General features: G+C 39.6%; 1 protein-coding gene across 1 annotated transcript in view; it reads right to left on the bottom strand.

Annotated features, from left to right (window-relative positions):
• large1 (LARGE xylosyl- and glucuronyltransferase 1) overlaps positions 1-26,627 on the bottom strand; it is a 122,767-nt gene that overhangs the window by 70,360 nt on the left and 25,780 nt on the right. The window contains exons 2-3 of the mRNA XM_073480937.1: positions 19,667-19,853; positions 1,668-1,966 (exon numbers count right to left, since the gene is read on the bottom strand). Coding sequence (XP_073337038.1) covers positions 1,668-1,966; positions 19,667-19,772 — 405 coding nt within the window. The 5' untranslated portion in view covers positions 19,773-19,853. The remainder of the gene's footprint in view (positions 1-1,667; positions 1,967-19,666; positions 19,854-26,627) is intronic.

The following is a 26,627-nucleotide window of genomic DNA, read 5'->3' as shown; positions in this document are numbered from 1 at the left end:
AGCTGCTCTGTAGTCTGGTGGTACAGCAGCAGATACTTCTGTATCTGTTGTCAGATGGCAGCAGATACTTCTGTATCTGTTGTCAGATGGCAGCAGATACTTCTGTATCTGTTGTCAGATAGCAGCAGATACTTCTGTATCTGTTGTCAGATGGCAGCAGGGTGAACAGACTGTGGCTGGGTGGGTTTTGTCTTTTAGTATCTTTGCGCTCTGTGCAGACATCTCACTTCAAAGATAAAACATTTGATGTATGTAATTCAAAAAAAATGACAGCTCAATAAATTCAACTGTAATTTGAGTTAAAATAACTTTTACTATTACCAGGCCAATTCACTGGCTCCTTTTGTTTTTTAAAGGCAGTTTGTCCTAAGATGATTGCAACCCACCTATAACACAAGTGTCATATCTCTATTCCTAGTTTTCTATATGTGCTACTGGTAAAACCTCCTGTTGAAGGAAAATGTATTACAATCATTGTGCTTAAGAAGTATGGGTGGGACAAAATATCAATATGGCAATATATCATGATACAATTATCGATACGCTGGTGCTAAATATCAATATTTATATTAAAACATCCAGCACATTAGAATGATGGCACACATAAACATGGATGAGTAGCAGTCAGTTTATGTGATAAAGAGACACTAAGGTAAGACGTGAAGACTTTTTATACATTGTTTCATCTCAGTTATACACCTTTTCCACAGGTCAAGAATTCCACTTAAACCCACTAAGATCAGGCTTTTGTGTGCAATGGGAATGTGTAAACTCGGCATTTACACCCGGGTCAGTTGACTCTGCAGTAGACACAGGTTTTTATTACTCCGGCTCGGCTTTGATCTGAATGTAAGACCCGGGTGAACACGTTAAATAATGCCATGCAAAATGATGACGCGTTATCAACGTCTGGTCACACCTAAATAAGGAAGGGATGTTTTGGGGATGTGGTCCATTCAATGTGGTGTTTTGAAGCCAAAAAGCTCGACTTCTATGAAAAGCTATGAAAATACCTGGGGTTTAGCACCTGGCTAACTTGGATGGGGATAAAATAATCTAATCGTACCGCTCTCCAAATGTTATTGGACTAAATGGCTCAAATGATGATAGTGAAACAGCGCTGTGACTAAAAACAAGGCCCAGGTTGTTAAAAAATGCATATATACATTCAAATGATTTTAATACAAATACTGACAAGTGCTATGTAAACCAAGAGCCAGTATCCTGAATCTGTACCAAGACAACAGATTACCTGTAAGTATAGGCTCCTCCAGTCACCCAGACACACTCCCACTGAGCTAAAAGGTGATGTGTTGTGGTGCTGTGAGGTACCATCAGTGTGGGGATCACAGCATGGCTGTGTTTAAGCTCTCACATTATCCAGCCTTCTGACAGAGAGCCATGTCTCAACAGCAAACCAACACCATCACTGCTGAGGACCAGGCTAATGGGAGGCTAAAGCCAAGTTATAATATGATGTCACATGTGCTAATGGTACCCTGGTTCTGAGAAAACATCTTCAAGGTCATACATACATGCTTTACTGAACAAAAAAGACTTTGAATGGTGTGTTACCAAAGAATATTTAGTAGTTTTCATAAGAAAGCCATTTTTACAGCCATATTCCTCAGAAATGTTGAGACTGATGTGCACTACACATATCTCACCTCGCACTTATCCACCGCTGGCTGCTGCACACAGTCTGAGCTGTTTCCCACTGCAGCAGCTTTCTGGCCCTCATTGTCGCCGGTGCCCTCCTCTGAATGGGTTCGGCTTTGGTTGCCACGGTGACCACTGTTAGGAAGGCGTGCAGACGGGCTTCTCGGTGGCCGGCTGAGCTCCCGGCGCAGTGCCCGGTTCTCCTCCTCCACTGCCCGGACCCGTAGCTCTAGGGCCTGCCGCTCACCAGCTCCACTCACCGGCGCAGATGACTGGGCTTCCAATGGAGATAGGGGGAGGGGCTTCACTGTGGGTTATGGACAGGGAGAAAACTGATTTAACATGGGAATTGATGCTAAAACTTGATATTGACCATTGATGAATTTTAACATTGTAAAAAGGTTGTAGTCAAACTGGATTGGATATGGAAGTCCTCTGTCGCAGGATGGGCTATTTTATAATACAATGTCAGTATGATGTATCAGTTGATTTATCATGGCTTCAGTTGCAGCAATATGAGATTTTCATGTTCTGATAAGTAGCAACTCAACTAATCATGCTTATCTAGTCTATAACTGTACAACACAGTACCATTACTTTAAACACTGCTGGACCGCCACACTTTTCTTAACAAATTACAACGACTTGGTTTGGATGTTTTGTTCAATATTGGTTTTCTACATATTTGACTGATTTGCAAGCTGTAACAACCTCCTCAGAACAAGGGCTGTTAAAGAATATCATCACTCCAACACAGACTTATAATATTCATTTAATGCATCTGACAGTCTTGTATGTATTTGGTGCCACTTCAACTCAAGCTGTATCAAGCTTACAAACTGCCTTTAATGCTTTTCAGACATCTCTCCTTAATCTCAAGTTTACCGAATGCTGACAAGAAAAAACATGTTTTATTCTCAAGAACCCATAATTACAGTTTGCGTCTCCCTACCATCCATATATTGAATGGTACTGAAACTGAAATTGTCCAGTCATAAAAATCACTTTGAACAGCATAGAAAATGATTATACACTCAACCATCATGTCTGTGGTTGACTATGGGCTTTTGAGGATGCCCCTTTCTTACCCAGTCATGACAGTGTCACCTGTTATCAATGTGCCTGTTTATATACCTGTTTACCTGTTTACCTGTGGAGTGTTCCAAACTAGTCTGGGAACCATATGGAGCTGGAAATCGATGCAGTATTTTGCATAAATAAATATTTCGATATAGCACCGTATCTATTTTTTAGCATAGCCCTAGAAAAAAAAAATGAAAATCTTGTTGAGTATGGGTGAGTATGGTGGGGTTTACATTGAGGGGGTTATAGCAAAGTGTTGATGCATCTCAATAATAGAGTATACGGTTATCTTTCAATCAACACAGTCAGCCCACACTCTGTGTATCTAATCCGAGTCGGTAGCAATTTCCTCTGCTTTCTCAATGGCTTTAAATATGAACAGGCAGCCCTGAGTCCTGCAGAGAGGCAGAGAGATGAATCTTTTGATAGAAGATGAAGCTCTCTCTCTCTCCAGTACACCTTACGCCATTTTTCTACTACAGGGTACGGCTGGACTCGACTTGACTCGACTCAACTCGCTTTTTCTTTTCACTACTTTGTTTTCCACTGCAGGTACTATCCCCTCAATGCGGGCTGGATTCCTAACCAATCGTCATAGCAGCGCAGCACCCCCTTTACCTTTTGGCGGGAAACAACACATAAGTGCTTTACTTTGGAACCTTCACCAAAGTCATACGTAAAGTACTTATTAACAGGTGGTCTAGCCTTATCCTGCAGTGGAAAAACATCCTAAAGTAAAAGGTCTTGGTTGTTGATCATTCAATGAGGAAGGAACTTTTAACTGCTTATGAAATGTCATACTGATGCCTCTGTATGACATAAGCAAATAACCCCATCAGCGAGAAGGTCGACTATTTCTATGATATATAGTCATTTTTAATGCCTAATGGATTCTGAAAATGAAAACTTCTTTTTTATGGCGGAGTATTGAGGATGATCGAGGAGCCTCAGTGTGAGGAAAGAAGCTGCTCTGTAGTCTGGTGGTACGGCACTGGATACTTCTCTATCACCAGATGGCAGCAGAGCAAATGGCTTATAATGTAACATTTTATGTTGACCTTGCTACAGAGCTATATCTTGCTGCTGGCATATTATTTTGAAGACATAACATTACTAATTTACTACTAACTTACATTAACCCTTTGGTTCAACAAAATACTATTACTGAGCAACCTACTGTTAGCTGTAGGATTACACATGACCTAGGTGTAAGAATGTCACTAAAACAAAGTTTACTTTGTTTCACCATCTTCATATACAGTTATTAATTTCTCAAAACCACAAATTGATACATTACCTCATTGCTATGCACCCTTCAAACAGCTGTGCTTTTTTAAAAGAAAAATAATGTCTTTCTTCCTTCCTTCCTTCCTTCCTTTCTTTCCTTCTTTCCTTCTTTCTTTCTTTTACTTGCCTCCAAAACAAATGGAACAAAGATCAAGATCTCTTATACTGCTTTTGTCCACAGAGACTGCCAGAATCACCAAAAAAGTTGCTTGTAGCTGCTTAACAGTAAGTTCCCCAATCAGAATCTAACTGGAGAAAACAGACAGTCTAGGAAAACTCCTTATACAACAGTATGGTAGAATGGCAGTTATAACTCAAATTAAATGTATTTATTGGTGGTTGGAAACAGATGGCTTTCCAGTATGAGACCATCTGTCATCTCAGTCAACCACCAGTTGCTTTAACCCAAGTGGGAGAGTGTTGATCCCCTCTGACGCAGGCTGTCAAATTAACATCCCTATACTGAACAGGCTTACAAAGAACATGTCAATAAACTCCAGTACACTTTTCTTATGGTTTTGTGATCTCTAACCACTACATGGGATGAGATAAAGTAATGTTACAACTTCTCTTAGGTCTTAGCTTGGTTTGTTCTCTAACCAAGTGTGTTAATGAAGTGACACGTTTTTGTTTGCCCTTCAGATTTATTGTCCCCTGTGGCCATAAGATATGAAGGCAGGCAGTTTATACATGGGTCCTTTCAACCATGCAAAGCCCTCTCCCGCAGAACTAAAGCACCTTCTGGAGTCCATTTCGTCCAGGCTGTAATTAATTTGCAGAGTGGATTTTCTGGGCCTAATCCTACTGAACTGGACTGAATGACCATTTGTTTGTGCTGCTCAGAGATTGCATATGGCATTTTCAGGGCAGCAGATGCACCTGGGCCTTTATCCGGCCAAACCAATTCATTTGGCTTTTAGGTATTTGTTATGAAACACTTCATCTGCATGCAAACAAAAGCCTCAGTAAAACAAATGTAGTCAGTAGTTGGGGTAAATAACAATAAATTAGCATAGCACAATGCACAGTAATTTACATCTAAGAGAAAGCCACCAGAAGGTTATTTGTTTAAACACTGATCATGCTCAGCTTACATGTGTTGTAATTTTTGTATTCATACACTGTATCATATTTGATGGGGGAAATATAAATTGTTACATGGACTTTATCTACTCCATGTGCAGATGTGCTTTAGTCAGAAGTAAATAGTGATCCAGACTTTTTGATGGAATAATGACAATAACCTGTATTTGAAGGTTTACTTGAACCTACAGTATCTCCTTAACCTCCACGATCAGTAGTTCACATTAGGGCTGCACGCTATGGTAGGAAAAAAAAGTTGTTTTGATAAGATATTATAATTATGATATGATTCATGAATAGTGGGAATGATCTTGCATCACAATTCTCATTTTCACTGACAACAATGATGATGATGTGACATTATTTGGCATCTGTACCAAACAAACAAAATGTTTTCTTACATCTGGAGAACAAGACTTGTAGGCCAGGACATCTTGTTGTACTGTTTTGTCCCAAAACCTTTACCAAATAGTTGCAGCTTGTGTGATTTGGCAGCCCTAGTTCACATCAATGATTTAATTGTCTGGGCTTCTCTAAACCTCTCCTGAAGAAAAGAATGAAAACAACAGATTACCTTAAACTCTCAAATTGGAGGCATTTATCAAAGCGAACCAGACACTTTATTCAATGCAAACACTTCCTCCATGTTAACCTGTTGTCTCAGCAAATTTCCCATGAATGGGACGGATGGCATGAAATGATAATCACTGTGAGAATGGTGTTGCATTAGATAATAACCACACAGGATGCAGTTTTGTACTCAACTGTGTCTTCTTCTGTTAAACGGCTTTACGCATGCTGCCTCCAATGTATCTATCACCCAGTTTGTTTTTTGGCCCAGGTGTAGAAGGAACATCCATTCTGTAATTTTGTTATGACTCCTACATCCCATTATTTCTTCCCAACTCACTGAGAATATTTTAAACTTTGTCAAAACACAGCACTTGACTAAATACTCGACTTCATGCACTTAGTGTACACAGAAGCTCATGTTCCTGTACTCGAGATGATCAGCTGACCTCTTACCCAGCTAATACTGAACCTTGTAGCACTTGCTGAGTGATTCATGACTGTTTGGATGCCATGCTCCCAGTGCATTCATGTATGTCAGATTTAATTGTCATCAGCTGTAAAGCTCCATTCTTCTCCCCTTGCTCTCAGGCAGATCTCTGCTGGGCGGTGGCAGCGCATCCATCATATGATGGCATCTGCTCACCTGGCAGACAGCGTAAAACACCTCCACACAGGAACAACAGCCAACCGCCATTTTGTCTAATCGCTTGGAAAAGGCGGATAGAGTAAATAGGAATAAGAGAGATTCAGCATTATTAAATTCAATGCTATTCTAAAGCTTTGGAACTTATTTTACTGATTTATTTACTGATTTACCATCTATTTCAGCAAGCAGAGTTTCAGAGGGTGAATTTTTTATTTAAATAGCACATTTATGAAGGTACAGCTCGAGATTGACAATAATAGCACATAATCTGATTAATGTTGGCAAAATAAAAAAACATAATTTCTATCAAAAAATGTCAGATACTGTATAACCTGTGCCTTAGGAATAACAGAGAACCTCAATGAAAAACTTATTACCAAAATACCAAGGTTAATTCCCTTTATGTGATAACTACTTGGCAATAAACCTGATTCTGATTCTTCTATTGCAGCCAAAATATAGGTTATACATAACATGTTATGGCAATGTAATCATTTTACTGAAAACCTTAAACAGCCTTGCAGCAAGACTGGACCGAACAAAGAATAACTGTCTCCATACTTTGGCTGTCATCTCTAGAAGTCGACCAATACTTGATTTTTTTGGCACAGATGCAGATACAGATATTAGGAAGTAAAAAGTTCCGATATCGATATCTCGGCCAATAAGCACACATTCTTTTACCATGATCCCTCACATGTGGTTCTCACATAACATAAATTAAAATATATATATATATACATATATATATATATATATATATATATATATATATATATATATATATATATATATTATCCTGCAGTAGGTTGTATCTTGCAAGGTATGTCCGGGATCCTACAGATGTCCACTGTCTGCCTAGAATGATAAAATGGCTTTTCAGGCTAAAAACAATGTTAAATGTGTCAGGCTGTAGAAATATTGGATTCAAACGTTGGTTTTGCCCTGGGCAAACAATTTATCCTTCTGGGCAGGTAGGAGACATCGAGAGATCACAAAAATACCTTGAACATACAATCTGCTGCTGCTGGAAAAAAGGTAAATCATGTTGGGATTTTTCCCCAAGGTTTATGTAGGGAACACTATGTGACCAAGTGATGAGGTCACAAATGGGGCTATGTCGAATCAGGAAATAGGTTTTCAGACAGTTTGGGTAACATTCTCCTCTTGTTGTCTTTCTCAGTCAAAGCAAATCTGGAGGTTTTTGCCTCCGTCTGATTGTCTAGTCACTTGTCAGACTAAATTACTAAATCAATTACCCTTTAACAAAGTTTTTTACCCTTCAATAAAATTCATTGTGAAAGCATGTTTTTTGTTTACCTTGCTATACTTACACTTACCCATCTACCCCATGTGAGGTTTGATAAGCCTTATGGCAGCCATATTGATCCACTGAAGGGCACGTGTGTACCCAACATGATCTGTGTGAGTCCGGACAGATGGATTGTGCCAGCTGCCTAATCTTAGCATGGACACTGATGGTTTGATCCGGTTGGTATCATGCAGGGACTCACAACAGCTTAATAATAAAAACTCGACTGTGTCAGTGACCTTGAATGTTGTTAGATGGTTAGATGGATGGTATGACAGCTGCTAACAGGATTAATACACCAACATTATTAATTCATGGTATATTAGATCAAGACATAATGTATCATGTATACAATCAGCCAGTTTTTACTTGTATTGCCAATGCATATGTGTGAATACTAGGGCTGTATTCTATGATTTTAAGTCTGTTTTTGATTGCTGAACATGTCTTGTGTAGTAGTAGCGTCTCATGACTGATGGAGTATGAGTTACTGTTTTTGTTGACAGTGACATTTGCTGCAGAAGAACTGGATTTTTTTTTTTTTTCATTGAGCATGTCTCTACAATAGAGAGCTGAAGTTACGCCCCTTCCAGTTTCCCTCACGGGACCTTATTTTGGAATACATTTGTATGGCGGTGAATGGACAGAGACAGGTCATTTTTTGATCCTGTTTGAGTTGTTCCTTGAACTACACATACAATGTTGTCAATTTAAGTGATAATTTTCAAACTTAAGAAAGTCGCAGTTTGTCATCAATCTAATGAAATATAAGGCTGTGAAAATAAGTTATTATAAAGACTACACAGTCGCATTATGTATATGGACTTGTATTTCTCTAGCACTTTACCATTCTACTGACCACTCAAAGCGCTTTACAACACTTCAGGAGCAATTTGGGGTTCAGAATCTTGTTCAAGGATACTCTGACATGCAGTTGGGGGGTCTGGGGACAAATGTCATTGTTTTAAACATTGTAGAGCTGGTCCTGTATATTAGCAGCTCGCAGAACTGACTGACTCTCCTTTCACATAACTGCAGTTGTCATTATTATCAGATTTATGTTGAGCATGATGATGTAGTTCACTGAGCGGTTTAACACGAAACTACATAGTATTTTATTATCTTAATGACAAACGGTAACCTTCAATTAAAAGTTAAATCAAATTTAATCAAAATTAAAATCAATTTCAATTAAACTTCTTAATTCTTAAATTTTAAGTGGGAATACTATGTGCAACATCTCACAGCTCAATGTTACTAATAAGAGTGACTGATCAGTAATATACAACACTTGGTCATTAGTGTGGGTTATAAAAATGAAAGGATCTAAGACTAAAACATAAGGAAGGCCCCTATTTAAAGAATCCAGAGTGGGCGCTAAACATGCCCACACTTATAGTGACCTGTTAAAGTCCTTTAACAGATCAACTGAACAAGCTGCATAAAGTTTAATTTTATCCAAGCTGAACCAAACAGTGTACTGAAATGGTGCTGCGGTACACCAAGGAATAGTATGGCTTACATGCCCTACACATTTGCAGTTTATAATAACAGACAGCAGAAATGAGTACCACCTCAACCATTTGGTCATGCACAAGACCTTTTGTCTGTGAATCCCACCGTGTTGTCAGCTTGGTTTTGGATCTATAATATTCTCTGGGGGTGGGGTTGGTAGAAGCCGATGCCCCTGGTAAATGTTAACAAAGTGCCTACTGGGTATAGTAGATACAGTATAACAAGGTTATTTGAATTCACAACAATCTTAAGAAATTTGGAAATTAACCAAAAAATAATACACCCTAGTAGACAGATCTAACTGAGCATGTTGTGCATAAAAACACAAAGCAGTTTTTCAAATGCAAACTTTTCAGTGATTCTTGAGCTCTGGCTAGAACTTCTGGATTCTCTCCTGCTGTGATCTGGGGCAACACTGTGGTGTAAATATGCATTAAGTTCCCAGAAACTCAAATGTTCCAATTATTGGGAAAAAGGCAATGTTTTGTTTTGCTTTGGGCACCAACTGCCTGCATATTCATGAGAAGAACGTAAATAAATCATGAGTTGCAGCTTTCAGTCAGTTTGGCCAGTCACCTTCTTAGTAAGCATATTCAGTACAGACTGCTGTTTTCTCCTCAGATTCTGTACTAAGTGTGCAGTATAAAGACAATATATTGAATGTTTTACACCATCATCATTGATTTTTCTAAATATAGAAAATGTTTATTCCGAATTTGATGCAGCACACACTTCAAACATGTTGGGACAAGAGCAACAAAAGACTGGGAATGTTGTGGAATGCTCCAAAAACACCTGTGTGGAACATTCCACAGGTAAGCAGGCTCATTGGTAACAGGTAGTAATTGGGTATGAAAGGAGCATCCTCAAAATGGATGGATGAGACGAGGTTCATCCCTCTGTGAAACACCCGACTGTATAAAGGATATTACTCCATGGGCTCGGGAACACATCTTAAGTCTGTTGTTAGTATACACAGATGTTTGCAAATGATTAAATTCTGTTTTTCAATTCATACAGCTCGCAACTTTTTTGGAATTGTGATCGATGTTTAAGGCTTCCACAGTCAACTTTTCAGGCAAACTGTAGAGATCGCCATGTTTAATGTACTCTTACTTCTGCTATTACTCGTGACCTATAACCAATCAGATAGTGGTGTGAGTAAGTCTACCGAGCAGTGACTCCAGACAGAATTTAAGAATTTAAACCCCTTTGTTTCTCCTGACATCAGCTATCCGCGATAGTGAGTGAGGACTCTGATTGAGAGGTTTAAGTTAATTATTATCACTGATTAAACATCCTAAGCAAATACTAGTAGAATTTCGGGACTGGTTGATTTTTTTCCAGACTTAAATTGATTACCATTGATTAGTTTATTAAAAATAATTTTGCGGGGCTCAGTTGGTAGAGCTGAATACGCCGCCAAAATGTCTACAACAAGACATAAGAACGAGGTGGAACAGTAGATATTACATGATTGAGTGCCTCCTTGCACAGAAGCGTGCCCTGTGTGCATATTCAGAGGGGTACGAGCTGCCAGCCACATTGACTGCAAACCAGTGGGGGATACTGGAAAAAGACAGTCAAAACTCTAGCCCCTTTTAAGGAGTGACAAATATCATGGCAGATTTAATCAACAAAACTAAAAGCTGTAGTTTAAAAACTCTCCAAAGGGAACGAGTAAGGAGTTTTAAATAATCAATGAAGTTTATCAGCTGTTCAGAGAGAGAGAGAGAGAGAGAGAGAGAGAGAGAGAGAGAGAGAGAGAGAGAGGGAGATTAAGAGAGAGAGAGAGAGATATTGAATTGTGTGAGAGATTCGCACATTGAATATTTCATGTCAAGCATCATCCTACAGAATGACATTAATCACTTGATATTAAGGGAAGGCTAATTTTAAATGTTACATAACTGTATTTTTATTGTTCCAGGTATTTCACAGATGCTGAATTCTCAAGACATGCAAAGGATGCTTTAATGGCAGAGGTCAGGATGTCGGAAGATATGTCGAGGAATACCACAGACCAGGGAAAAAAATGAGACGGTGGATTTTGTGATAGTTTTTACAGGGGATGCTGCTACTACTATGTTTGGGGAAAACTTGAACCAAATATTTTATGTTCACATTGCAATTATCTTTTTATACTGGAGTTGTATTCATTCTAATGTTTACTTTTATACAGGTGTTTTACGTACAGTTAAATCCAGAAGGTTACATGTGACTTCTTGCACTGTTTCTACTCTTAGGTATAGGCTACACTGAGTGTTGAGTTATATCCCTTATTTTACACTGGGATTATAAAACCTTTATCATAAATACTCAAAATTACAGTTTTTCAAACATTCAAAATTAATTTCAAAGTTGCACTTTGAAATTAATTTTGAATGTTTGAAAAATGCTGCTAAAAGTTCTGTGTGTAAAGAAGTTGAAATAACAAGAAGCAGCACTACTGCAAAAATGATCCATGATGTTGTCTATGTATTTCTTCCTTTAGAGAAGTAGAATATTCGCTCTACAGTTTAGGTATGTTTTAAATGGCTAGGTTAAGAATAATTCTTCCATACAGATGTATTATCAATAGCTCTGTTTAAGAGAAGGGGAAAGGCTGTATTGGATTGATATCGGTGTTGGCAGATACTAAGTGTTGTCTTATCTGTATCAACATGAAGAAGTGGTATTGAGCCATCCCTACAAATTACTACTTATGACTCTTTCTTGGGTGACGTATTGTAAATAATGCAACATGAGTTGCAGCCTACAGCATGGCAGATGAGGAGCTTGTACCAAAAAAGAACTATTGTTTTAATGGTGCAAATGGATCTCATAGGCTATTTCAAATATGACTTTTTGAAAAAGATGGCAACGTAGATCTTGAATTGAGAATGCAATTCAATATAATGAGTGATAAAATTCTTTTGGACCAGATCACCCACCTCTATCTCCCACTAAATGAAAAGAAGCCTCATGGTGAGGCAGAGAGCTGTATGTCTTTTCTGTAACTTGATTTAGCCCTGCATCAACAGGCTCAGAGACCTGAAACTGTCACGTTGTGTATGACTCAAATTACAGTGTTGTGGGGTGCGCTACACCTTCAAAGATGGTGATTAAATTATGAGAGAACTGGGACAAGTACGAGGTCTGATGGAATTAGAAAGTGACTGAAATAGTAACAAGAAAACTTAAAGTCGTGGTAAAGTACTGCTGTTACCGTCTATAAAAAATAGTCTTCATGTGGCATTATGAAACATCACTGAACATATCCATTTTCCTTATATTTTTAATCCTACTCTAGAGTTCTTATCATAACCAAGTAACTAATTCCAGGCTTATGTTGAAGTCTTTGCCAACAGTTGTGATTGACAACACTGACCCCACCATCCCAGAGTCAGAAGCCCTTTTCACACAGAGATTCTGCATTATCGCCGCAACAAAGGCTCGCCTTTACACCGCCTTTGTTTGTTCACACTGAAAAAAACAGACGCTGTTTTTCAGGCAGAAAATGTGACAAAGAGCCAGTAGGACAGACAGGATGACAGACACTTTCCCACGTATGGATGCGGTATTTTTTTCCTCATATAAGACGCTGAAGACCCTACCTGCTACCACATTACGTTTGTTTGGTCCTGTAATGTTGCTTTGTCGGTTGACAAGTGTCGGACATTTCTCTTTTTTTTTGATGAGTGAAGGATCTGTTTAGCTGTCAAGACTGAACACCATCAGACCGTCACACTCCTGTCCCACGCTGCCAGCTAACCCTTACACACAGACGCTGTCTCTCCTCTGTTGCGGCTCTGTTACTACCTCCACTGGTGGATCAGAGGTGGAACGAAACTGTCACCATTTAGCCTCTGTAACTTTCGCACAGACGGCGAGGCGGAATGTCGACATGGACACCACCAACTGCTGCTGAATCACTACACACAGAAACACACAAAAAATCTGTAACTGTTCGCAAACAAAAAAGCAAAGCCATGAAATAACCAGAGGCAGACATCAGATTACAGCATGTGTGGAGAGTCTTGGCTTGTTGACATGGGTAATGAAGGTTACTCTGGGGCAGCAAAGCTTCTTTGTTGCTGTGCCTTTTCCCTACAGGGCCTTTCAGGGAAGACTGCTGCGTAAATGAGCCAAGTAAGTGGCTCCAGGAACAATACAAACATCTCAGACATCATTTGTTTGATTGTTCCAGGATGTAGTTCTGTGTAGTCCAGACAACTGTGTGTGGTCTGTATATGGCCTAAGTCATCCTGAGGACAAGGGAACATTAATTTCCACTTCTCAGCTATGAGAAGAATGTTCTTCATAAATGGGTTCCCCGGAGCAGGTTTCTCTTTTGTTTTGAATATGAAAGACTGTTGTCCATTACGAAAGCAGGCTTAAAGGGAATTCGGCAGGAAGGTCAGAGTAATGAAGTAACGAACAGGGGATCTAATTAATGGGGAAGAGACGGCATTTGCATACTGGGCTTTGGGAAAAATCACAGTTGCTTAATTTCATTAAGAAATTTTTAAGAAATCCTGCATTTTCAGACCCAATTACTGCCAATTTGAATGAAATATGGGATTCGCTAATATGGTCCTCTGGGGCCAACTGTGATTTGTTTTCTAACTTGCACAAGAGTAATTCAAGCTAAAACTCAGTTTTTCATTCATCTAATTATTCAGTCACTAATGTATTCCTTGTTCACTGTCTGCCCCGCAGTGGTCATTAAGAGGCACGGGAATGTCTACAGACCACTCAGTATTAAAATTTGAACATTTGCACATTTGTTCAGTCTTACCTAACGAAAGCCATTTAAAAGTCGGCAACATCAGTATCTGGCCATGTTCTGAGAGAATTTACACCAAGTAGAAAATCAACTGACTGAGCCAAGTCGAACCATAATGCAGACAGGATGAGATGGAAGCGTCGATAACCTTTTCTCATTTGAGAACATGAGGCTAGGCTTAACATTGGTTTTAGCCCTGAGCTGAGGAAAACTGGCTTTCACAACAGATCTTATATATTTATGAAAGTTGAGGGAGAAGATGAAAAAATTATTTTGGCATGCGTCTCAGTGTAAAGCATTAAGCACCTTATGTTTTTTTGAGATCTAACAGCCTAAGGGAAGAAGGCACATTGAATAACCTGCTCAGTCTGTATTCTGAATTCATAAACACTAACAGTGGGTTTTGTATCAAATGTTCTGTTCACTGTCACAAATCAGTTCATACCACTTTCAGCTTTGGTAAGGGGCAAGATGCACTCGAACAGTGATTGGCCAATAAGAGCTGTACAACATAGCTGGTGGCAGACCGAATAGTTCACATTTCACCCATGATGTCCTCAGCGGAGGAGAGGTTCGAGGTAATCACTGTAGTGAGTAGACATCATGCTGGCTTTTTGTGCTAATGAGACTAAAGCTGTTCTAATTTTTACATACTGATAATGTTGTGCTCTTCTAATTGGGAACCAACAGTGTGCAGTAGGGTCAAACTCTACCATAAGTCAGTACCCCACCACGCTCTGATGACTTGGGGGATGTAAACAGGAGGTTTGATGTTGTTATGAGCCCTGCTCACACTTGGTATCAGCATCTGTCCTGAGTGATCCGATCACAGGTGGACAACACCTTTTAGCAGTGTGTACTAGAGGTGTGAATCCTCACTGGCCTCACAATTTGATTCAATTATGATTAATCCATTAATAATTCAAATGCAAAACGAGTCTCGATGCATCTCAGTGTACAGCTTCCTCAATGATCTATATTACTGCACATGGCTACTTTTTCATCATTTAATTCCCCTTTTATTCTGAAAATCCTTCCAATAATCAGACTACATCAGTCTACAAAATAAAAGCTGCATCTTCTCAATACCTGTACCTCAGTACATAATCATTACAAAAACAAAACATGCATCCACCTGCAGTGCCTTACCTGTTTGTTGTAATCTACAATAATATTGTTTTCACATGGCAGCTTTAAGATAAAACATCTCTTGACTCTGCTGCACACACCTCTCTCAGAGTTGGACAGAAGTTGACAGCGCCTCCTCAGATCTTGGCTGATTAGCTGGGCTTGCTGTAACAGTTATTAATTATGGCTGCAGACATTAGCTTCAGGTGAAAATGGCTAACGTGATTAGTAATTGTTGTGAGGCAGAAGTCACGCTTAGTGTGGGTCTCGTCCAGTTCATGCTTCCCAGCAAGTTCATAAAATCTGACGTGCCCTGAGATGTCCATTTTAAAAAGTACTAGGTGAGTTTTTTCTATCACTCTCAGATGATCTCTGCCTCCTTCCAACATACCTCCTACATAAGTAACGTTAGCCTAATGTCCGCCCACAATTCAAAGCATGGGAGCAACGTAACTTTATTGTCAAACTGAGGCCGGACAATCAACAACCAACATCGATGCAGAATCTTCCACGTCCGCATCGCGATGCATCTTATTATCGAGAAATTTCCACACCTCTAATGTGAACACACATATGTCCTGGGACACAGTGAAGGACCACCTACTCAACTGATGAAGAAGAAGAGGCCACAGCAACAGGCAGAATGGATTACACACTGTCTGCTCTCCATGTGCTTCACTGTAATTTAATGTAAAACGAAGTGTTTGGTCTCTGTTAACCTGCCGATGTCAGCAGCAGCTGTTTGTGAACACACTGTTTGTTTGAACTGATCCAACCACTGAACCAGTTACCACACTATCACCAGACTCCATTAACAAATGGTGAGATTTTGAGATTTGCTGACTGAGGAGAAATCTGCTAAATCATTGGAGCCTTCTTGTAAATTCAGCATCAAATCAAAACATGAAGTTGTGTGTTTCCTTGTTTAAAGTGTCAGTTTGTGGCAGCATGGCTGTACCAGCTTGTCTGCAGCTGTTTGAACACACTGTTTACACTGATTTCACCATTTACACTCAATTTATGAGAGAAGAAATATTTTATTGACACTAAACATGACAAACACATCCCCAGACTCCCTTAAAAGAAGAAAAAGAAAGAAAAAAGTCTAGCTGAGAGTCTTGAAAGAGTTGTTGAGTTTGGAGTTATATATATCAACGTTATAATCTTTGTAAAATGCTGTCTGAGAAATTCTTGATGATTTGAGCTTCTCTGTTCAGCAAAAGTCATTCATTAGTCAGGAATGAAGTTTCATACTGAATAAAATGAGTAGTTTTTGAGCTACTAGTTTTAGAGTCTGCGTGCTCTCTTCGGTTGATGTTGGATTAAGGTAACTACTACTACTACAAGATTACTTGGTTGAGGTAAGAGAAAGATGCTCTATACGCCCCACTATTCAGTCCCTTTCAGGTTTGTGCAGCTTGCCTCCCCATGTATTCATTCAGCTTTCTCACTCTTATTCTGCACTGCTTGACTTTTTTCACAGTACACACTGAGGCTGAAAACCAGCTTTGCTCCTGAATATTTTTAAGTGTTTTTTGTGATTTCCAAACAAAGATTCATGGATAAAGATTCATAAATTCAGTTAGACCTATGATCCTGGAGCCTTTCTGACTCACAGTCACTTCATCAGCAACACTGAATATTCTGTATAGTTGTGTCGTCTCTCTATGGATATTTGGTGTGCACCACAGTTTAATGGCAGAATATGAAACTTTTGGCTGCTGAGTGCTCTCGCTATTGATGGATATTATATTGGGATATTCCTGATATTCCTTTAAAGGCTGCATTACAGTGGAGTGATGGCATTTTCTAAACTGACCAAGATTAGACACAGTCTCTGTGTTAATATTTTGTTAAAGTATCAATAGTTACCCCTACAATATTGTTGCAATATCAATATCGAGGTATATGGTCAAAAATATCACATTTAATTGTGTCACCCAGTCCAAGCATTTATGAAGTGCTTAAGGGGAGAATTAAAATATCCATATATACTGTATATTGTGTTTTTGTGATATAGCCTGTCGCAATATTATTTTAGGCCATATCGCCCAACCCTAGTTGGTACCAATAAAGTATTCAGGTTATAAACCCAGCCCTAGCCCAATCCATGGAAAACAGCCCCAGACCAAAGTATACAAAAGTATGTGGTAAGGATGCCATGTACATTCAGCCCTACAGTGTATTTTTCTATTGAGAAGACCTCATTCTCTCAGCAGAGCTGCTCTATGTGGAAAGTCATCCAGACAAGCACTGAAGACCCCAGAGACTCACCATCTTTCTCTCTGTGTCAGACAGATAAACACAGCAGAGAAGAGAAAGAGGAAAAAACAACAGTCAAGATGGAGACAGAGCAACGAAAAGAGGTCAGACAGAGAGCGAGCGAGCGAGAGAGAGAGAGAGTGTGTGTGGTGTGTGAAAGGGAGTGTGTGTGCTCGGGGAAGCACATTGTTCCTGTCTCACACATTCAGGCCTCACCTACTGATGCTCCCTGCAGCCAGGTCCTTTCACAACTTATCACACTCCCAGGAACTACTCCCCACAGCCAGGAATTTACTGCCAAATCTAATAATTACTTTGCAGACCTTGGTGACTATTGCATTATGGGAGCGTATTCACACACACAGTCTCCAGTGACTGTGACCCCAAGTCAAAATTGTCAATTTAATCATAATTAATAATGGCACAACTGCAGCATTTCAATCCTGTAAGTCAAAGTCATTAAAACTGCTCCAAGAACTCCTGGACTTTATTGTCTGGAAGAAGTAATCAACTTTGGACAGGCCTCAATAATTCATTAATAAACCACCTCCAGAAGAAAAGAGGAGGGAAGGGTGACTTTGTCGACAGGAAATGTGTTTCCTCACACTTTCTGAGACTGTAGTTTGGTTCAGTAATGTATTTATCATAGGTCATCTGAAAATCAGAATCAGGATCAGAATTCCTTTATTTGTCCCGCAAACAGGGACATTTCTGTGTCACAGCAGCCAAAGGACAGGAATATTACAATAAACAATAATAATAGTAAAAAATAAACAATATAATAAAAAGGTAACAAATAGAAACAGGCTATATACCCAGCCCTAGATGTGACCTTCTCTCCTCCAAACATATTGCTGCTCATTGTGGCCAAACAACTCAGTTTTTGTTTCAGAGTTTTCCTCCAGAAGGTTTTTTCTTTGTCCATGTGATCAGCAGCAAACTTCAGGCGAGCTTGAAGATGCTGCGTCTGGATCAAGAGCTTCTTTCTAACACAGCAGCCTCTCAGCTTATGTTGCATTTTGCAATTCCAACAGCCTAAAATTATCATCATTATTTATTTATTCTTGTGGTCTTAAACTTTTAATTTTAGAGTTTGATCTACATATTATTTCTTATATGGATTAAATTAAACTTAAAATAAACCTAATCATAGGTGTATTTTTATGACAGGGACATATGAGAGAGGAGTAAGAAGTCCATGATTGGGTCTCATGTGGGTCCCTTTTCCATTAAATTTGACCCAGCTGACTTATTTGCAGTTTAGTGATGGTGTACACCCAAATTCGACCCTGAGCCTGAAAATCTCAAAATGTCCACCCAGCCCAGATGTCTAGACACTTAACACCATTTGAAGATCTGTCTCCAAATGTCAACAGTTAAGTAAGGCTGAATCCAAATGTCCACCCTCCGGACTTGCAGACTGAGCCCTCATGGGCTTCAGCTGTACGTACTGTGTTGGGTTTACTGTCATCACAGTCAGGTCTGTAAGGGCACAAGACTGCATGGCTAATATAAGCTGCGGATATACAGGCTCTCAGAACCGGCAAACTCCCCAGGAATGCACCGACAAAGTCTGTGTGTGAGAGTGGTGAAGTTCAGACATTTGGATGCAGCCTGAATGTTTTTTTATTTACTTTTAGTGTTGACGGGCAACGAGGTGAGCAAGGCAAACAGAATGACGTACAGAGATAACCGACACCGTAATACAAGTACGCCAGGTTCACATAAATGCCAGCTCAACCCTAAATCTGTCAAAGTGACATCCTGCATCAGCATGGTTAAACCAACATCTTTTGAACAAAGCGATCATTGAAGCTGGGCTTGGATCAAGATCAACACGGCTGTGCCTATAGAGACAAACATTCTTCCATCAGCAAGTCACTGTGGCATCATAGATACTTTTTGAAAGGAACAAACCACTTGGGAGATGCCCCGGGCAAAGAAACCTATCACCCCACTGGTCAGCTCCAATTGCTATACAAGCATGCACACACCTGGCACACGGTCTGTGCTTTTGTGTAGGGTTTTGTAAAAAGGATCCAACACTTGTTGTGTTGGAGACAGGGATATGCACCATGCTGCAATATTAACCTTGCAAACATTGATCTAACACTGTCATGACGTCTTGTCCCTGGTCAAAATGGTCCCCATCCGACACTAACACTTCAACATGGTTATGAGGTCACCTGGTTCCCACCAACACAGGTGAGTTTCAGCAACAGACCCACTTTAAAAAAAAAAAATGATTTAGTAAGTGAAAGCCAGATCATTTCTGTAGCTTATTATATTACAAAGCACCAGACCTGATGTGTAGATGTGCTTTCATTGCATGTTAGAGAAGTGTTCTTACCTTGAAAGCTCCCGACTGATAGGTAAAGCCAGGTGAGTGCTGGGATGAAGAGCAGGGCGAGGGAGGCCGCCAGGAACTTCCTGCGCCCGCGACACATTCCCAGCATCCTCTGGACCAAAGCAAATGGAAAGAGAGGTGAAGTGACCTCTATGTGGGTAGCAGCTGTTGTCCAGGCTGATTCATGGCACTGGAAGATAAGGAAAAACTAGGTTAGAGAAGGAGTCGACATTTCACATGCTGAATGGTCATGGTCACAGCTGAGCACATGGTTTCAGCTGTTACCAAAGGAAAACACATCTAAATCTTCTGAGCCCACAGACACATTTTGAATAATTTACCAAAGATTGCAGACTGCAACACTGTTTATTAGTCTCCGTTCTACGCTTTAAATAGGCGACAGAAAAAACATTTCAACTAGATATGCAAGCAGGTATACTGGGTCCAAGCACCTGGTGCAACTCACAACCAAAGGTGCACTGAAGCTGAAGCAGTGCAATGTAGCCAAAAGCCTAAATGTTGGTTTGTATTGTTGAGCAGTGTATGCCATCCTTCCAGCATCTGCACTGTGTCTGAGCCTGTTGACTGGATCTGTCAAATGTGGTGACAGTGGTGTAGAGTACAGCATGACCTTATGTCGGATTATAATTCAATTTGGAAAGTAAAATCTGCAACAGATTGTGTATGTTTGTATCATTTAGAGAGTGTTTAATTGTCACCCACCAATTGGGTATATCAGTACTGGAGGGCAAACAAGACGGGCAAACCAAATTTAATGATGTTTAAACAATGAAATTCTGGAATACTAATAGCAACAATTTTCTTACAACCACCTATTACTGGATTTGCACCAAATCTGGCATGGTACTGCAGGTTTGGCTTAGTCATTCAGCAAACTAAGTACAAGTATAACTAGATAACCTATGTTTGATCTGCTACATCCAGATTTAGGATACACATCAAATTGTATTCACTCATAGATACCAGCCACCTAAATAAGCCTGATATTTTTCATCAAGATCCATGCATTAATCTGTGAGAAATAAACTGAATAAATTAAATTCATCTCATATTGCCGCTACTAGATGGTGGAAGTTAACAAACGATACTATGCAAACCAACCTGATAGCACATAGCGCCTGACTATGGCCCACTACACTCTGGCGTGTAGACAGAATTTCATATCCCTTGATAATGGAGCGTGCTACAAGTGACACAGCCAATCATTTATCAGCTGTGTAGTTCAATTGCACCATCTCCATGTGACTGACAACAACAGAAGAGCGTGTCAACAGGCGTTACTATGGACTGCAGTTCTCACAAGACCAGCTGTGCTCCGCCTTACAAGCCACAGCCACGCTGGCAAACACACCGGCCTCTGTCTCAGTCTTCTGCTGCTCCTCTCGGTGTCACTCATCCTCTGGAGCCACTCTTCGCTGCCAGAGTTTGTCCGGGATCGTTAGGGTACATTCAGATAAAAAACAGCCGCCACCCGGCCTGTTTGCTCTACCTACGAGCCCATAGACACTGGAGCTGCAACAGCCAAAGTGGTTAGCGCGACCACCTGGGCAACTACGACTCACAATCTGCTGCAGAGTGTTTTACAGACCAACTGTGAGCAAAACACAAGCACAACCCCATTAACACCAGAGTGAGAAAATGAGCGCTGTCGAAGAGGAAACTGCATAACAAAGAGCAGGTTAGCTCACCAGTTTGACTTATTTGTGTGACTTTGTTTGCGTTTTTCATTGTTGTGTTAACTTAACTTTTTTGCCTGGTCTCTTCGTTAAAAATGATCAATAATTATCGATATTGGCTGATATGAAACTTTATTATCTTACTATATAATGCTGACACTTGTATAAAAGCGCAACACACACCTTGTGTAACAAATATTAACTTAAAATATAACTGGCCTATTTTCACTGTTGTAGAGCTGATGTCAGTGGCACACACTGCTCTGAAATATTTATTCATTTAATGTTTATTTGTATAGGGACAACTATGTAGCATAAACAGATGCCACACATCACAGCACTTACAGCCTTACCTAATTTGCAATGCCCCCCCTACTGTACATGGGCCTATAAAATATATAAAACTCAAGAACAAATACACTGGAGACAATACGGACACAAGATGTAAGACAAGATGCACCAGATCCCTGATGACCACATCACTGATCCCCTTTCAAAGGCGTTAGTTTGAGTTAAAAATGATCCCAGTCAGGATCTAGTTTGAGTTCTTCAGGTAAGGAATTCCACATATTGATTCCCTGGACAGAGAAAGTGGAGTGTAGCAGCAGTTGCTTTGTGAATGGTCTGCATGTACGATGTAGCCAGCCTGTAACAAATTTGAATTAGCAACCTGTCCGCTTAGGGTTAGGGTTGTAGCACATGGTTGACATGTCTTTTTGTTGTGGTTAGCTTCTTCCTCTAGTACCATTGCAAATTTCAAAAACTCCACCTTTCTGATTTTTAGCAGAGATTTGATGGACATGGTAAACATTTTAAAAAGATCAAAATAAATCATGAAAAATGATATAGGAATTTTCTTTTTAGAAATAACAGTTATCTGGTGCTTTGACCCATCATTATACAAACCAAATTTGATATTAGATATGACCAATCAAATAACAAAATCTCCATGGAGACAAATTCTCTATCTCATTGAATAATTCATATAGAATTTAAATTAGACACTCAGAGGATGACAACTGCAAGCATAAAGCAGTTAAACTTTTTTTAATCTGCCAACCAAGTTTTCAAGAGATTCATGTTAATAAATGTTGCATAAATCAAGCAGTCACATACTAATCTGACTTTGATGACCTAAACTAATTTGTCAATTCCTAGTGGAACGCAGGGCAGAGAGTATAGAGGCCTCATTATATGACATTAGTCAGAATCCTCTTTCCGTTACAACCACATTTGCCCAATTACCCGGTTGACCTCAGTCGATTTTTAATCTTCACCACAGACTACCCAGGGATGAAACGTAATACCTCTGGCTGGCACTGTGGAGGCTGGCACATACACAAGCCAGGATGCCAATTATCATAGTGTCAACCAGTAAAATGCAGCAGAGTGAGCGGATTTCAAAAATGGAAAAGTATTTCCAGCTCTCTTCCCAGCACTTACTGAATCTCCACATTTTTTATATTGTGGCCAGGGCAATGTGAAGCGCGCAGAGTGTAATGGGGTTAAATGAGGCTAAAGAAGATTAAACAAGACTCTCCAGTACGACAACCACTGCTTTGATAGGCCGACTATGACTCATTTCAGAGGCTCTTTAGCCCTTGACCTCTGTGTGATATAAGCTCTCTGCTGGATACTGTGATTTACATTGCAAATGTAACACTGAAGACATTTATTAGCACATTCAAGTGAGGTGTCAGACCACCGAGTAAGCAGATACAGTCATTCAGGGATACATTAGGTAGCAAAAAGGGGGTTGCAGGAGCTCAGACTGAAGAGCCGCAGCAGACTGAGGGATGTTTTGGCCTTTGTTATCGGCTATCGATTTCATTGATAAAATGTGACATAGAGTCTAGCACGACAGCAACATAAAGAGATCAGCCCATCCTCATCAGAAAAATGACCATTTAGGTGAACTGTGAAAGCAGCTTCTTACGACATATATTTACGTTTCTCGTTAGACAGCATTCTCTTGAGGCCTGGTAATTCTTATGGCAACAAAAGAGAATACCAGGTGAAGGTGTATAAAGAGTGACAAGTGTGCTAAGGGAGGAGGTCTGGGATGGATTGTTAGGTCAAACAAGCATAGGACCTTCACCCAGGAGGCTGCTGTCTTTATCCCGTGTGAAAGCCAAGTCAACAGTGAGCTATTTTAACTTACTAAAGTTACATCATGTATGTTACATAAATGTAGGAACATTCATAACTGAACTCACATAAGTAACATATTTATTTTAACCCAAACCACAATGTTTGCCGAAACCTTACCAAGAACTTTTAGTGCCTGAATCCAACCAAACTGCGAGCATAAAACAAAGGTGTGGTATGCATGCCGCTGTACACTGTCATGCCTTTTTAGGAACGGTGATATATGATGTTTTGGGAGTAAATGGCAATCGACTAATTCAGTCGTTTAGGTATGAGGATGACGATGAGACAATGAGAAAATATAACATAAGTTTAACGTGCTGTTTTTTGAAAGTAACACAAATGTAAGTGTATGACTGTACTATAAAACTACGTACGAGTACAGAAGGTCAAAGTTCAACGTAGGCATAACCCTCCAAGATGTGATGACATCCACAATGAATAGTTTAGGGTGGTCTCCACTTTCAGCTGAAAGGCCTCTGTGCTCTTCAGCTGTGGTTGATGCAACCTCCTCTCAAACTAACAGATGGACATTAGAGAAGTTGGACCATGTTCATGTTTGCAGGGTTCTCCCTAATCTATAGTTTTTGTGTCTTTTCACTAGTATGAATTTTTAAAACGTAATTTAAAGACTTAAACATTTCTTCATAAACCATTTTAACAGAAGTAGGTCTGCATCTTATCAAGAGACAAATAATAGTTTGCCAGATGAGTGTTATAAATCCAGAGGGCTACTTTAAATTTAACTAATCAAATACACCTTTTTTGTTGAAAGGGGCTGTTTGAACATCAGTGTTTGTTCTCTGACATTGTGGGTTAGTTTATCATTATAATAAGTACAAATTCAAGCAATGAGTGCAAAAAAGCAATCCTTTTGTCCAGGTTTTGAAATATTTTATATTTAAAGACATTTAAGGACTACTATCTTTGGAGAAGAATGAATTACTCGTTTAGTTATTTAAATCCACCAGTAATCGAATGAATACATGTTATTGGGTACACCTGCTGACTTATGTATGATTAGTGTCATGACATGATTACTGCAGTGGCGAAAACTGAACTCAGAGAAAGCAGATATGTTTAGGTTCACTGCAGTTTAAAATTGGTTAAGGCACACAACATAATGACTTGGATTGTCATTGGAAGACATGGACCATTTCATAAAAATTGGAAACACGTATATTTGTATATTTCAGCTAAGAAACCTATGCAAAGAATACCCTGATAGTAATACAACTGCAAGCATAAGTAAAGTACTTCTTAATCTATTACAAGGCATTAGAAGTGAGAAGCCACCACATTAATGTTTTTTTGTTCACAGAAATAATCTATATTTCTTCCTCCAGCCACCCCCCCAGCAAATAACTGACCCATTCCCTCAGCGACCGCACATTTTTCAAAGGCAAATTCTCAACAATCTCTGTAACAACTGAATGAGGCATCAACTTGAGGCCTATATTACTCATTTTATTCCTAACTTGCGCTATAAAAGCCCCAATCCTCCCTAAAACTCACACCCATTTATAATGTGAGAGGGAGATGAGCTATGAATCACATTCAATATTTTCTAATCTTGTCCAGTACAAAAAGAAATGTGATATCCATAGCCTGGTTTCAAATTTATAGTCATTGCTAGAGATGTCAATGGTAAGCTTCCCTCATGGCTCAACAGTAAGTTAATAGAAAACGGAATTTTATATCCACAGCTCAATAGTAAATTGCTGTGTGTTGACACTAAAAGTGACGAGCGATGATTACGGGAGCCGTTGTTTATTGGTTGAAAAAGGCAATGGGGAAACATGCTGAGAGAATCTGATTGAATTGTTCTCTGTGAATGAAGGCCCTGCAGCGAGGCCGGGAAATGCTCAAAGACGCTACATTTACACAGGACAGAAATATAAATGGATTGACAGGTTTGCCATGAAAAAAGATTCTGCAGATGAAATAAAAACATCTCCAAGAGAGACTTAATGGACCAAGGTTCCTGACATGAACACAGTTCAAAAATCAATTAAATCAAATTCTGGGTCAATTCAAAACTACTGTGTGGAATGCAACTCCAACTGTAGCTGTACTTAGCTGTACTTCAATAATCCACGGACCATTGTCACAACTGCCACATTCATTTATACATATTTATTGGGACACATAAAGCCGACGGCTAAGCGTGATAAATGTTCCATTCATCCAAATTACAAATAACAAAATATATTGGCTAGATGCAGTTTTGGTGGTTATATGGTCACATTTAATCCATCGAATCCTTTAATCTGTTTATCTTGAAGTAAAACGAGGTACGATTGATTCACTCTTGTCACTCTATTCATACAGGAAATTTTGGTTTTATGTATCCAAGTTTTGAGATATCTACCACTTAGGTCTTCCTGCTAGGAAGTAGACTTAGAAACTCACATGAACGAGGTTGGAGTGGAAGGTTAACAAAGCATCAGACATTGACATGAAGCCACTGTTCTATTGCCATTTTCTTGTAAAGTAATAATTTGTGTACACATTTTTTTGACCTCTGCACTGATTTACTTAAAAAAAGGTTTATGTTTCAGTCACAAAGACCTCTCTCAAGACACAGCATTCACAAAGTGACACAGTCCTTAAATAAAGCCCACAATTACATGACGATCCACAGCTGTGCTGGAGGTGTGTTCACAAATACATATAACAGTGTTAGCAAAGTGATACTATAGATACCAGTCTTTAATACCTGACACCAAGGAGAACATTCTTCACCCCTAACATTATACACACGAAAAAGGGGTCCAGTCAATATAACACAAACTCGAGGTTGTATCACTTTGCTAACTCATGGTGATCTTGATTTCTCCTCCGGAGCCGCTCTTCCCACTTAAACTAACATTTTACAACTGGAGAGTTAGCTTAGCTTTTATGAATCAAGGAATCTCACAGCCTGAGCAAGATAACCATTCTGTAGTCTGGTGGTACAGCAGCAGATACTTCTGTATCTGTTGTCAGATGGCAGCAGGTGAACAGACTGTGGCTGGGTGGGTGTTGTCTTTTAGTATCTTTGGGCTCTGTGCAGACATCTCACTTCACTGATGTCACTGATGCTCTGGAGATGGTACCAGTGATGTTCTGGAATGTTT

This window comes from Pagrus major, chromosome 14 (genome assembly GCF_040436345.1).
Source record: "Pagrus major chromosome 14, Pma_NU_1.0".
Taxonomy (NCBI): Eukaryota; Metazoa; Chordata; class Actinopteri; order Spariformes; family Sparidae; genus Pagrus; species Pagrus major.
Note: the sequence above shows the minus strand (reverse complement) of the source record. Positions and strands in the feature narration are given on the sequence as shown.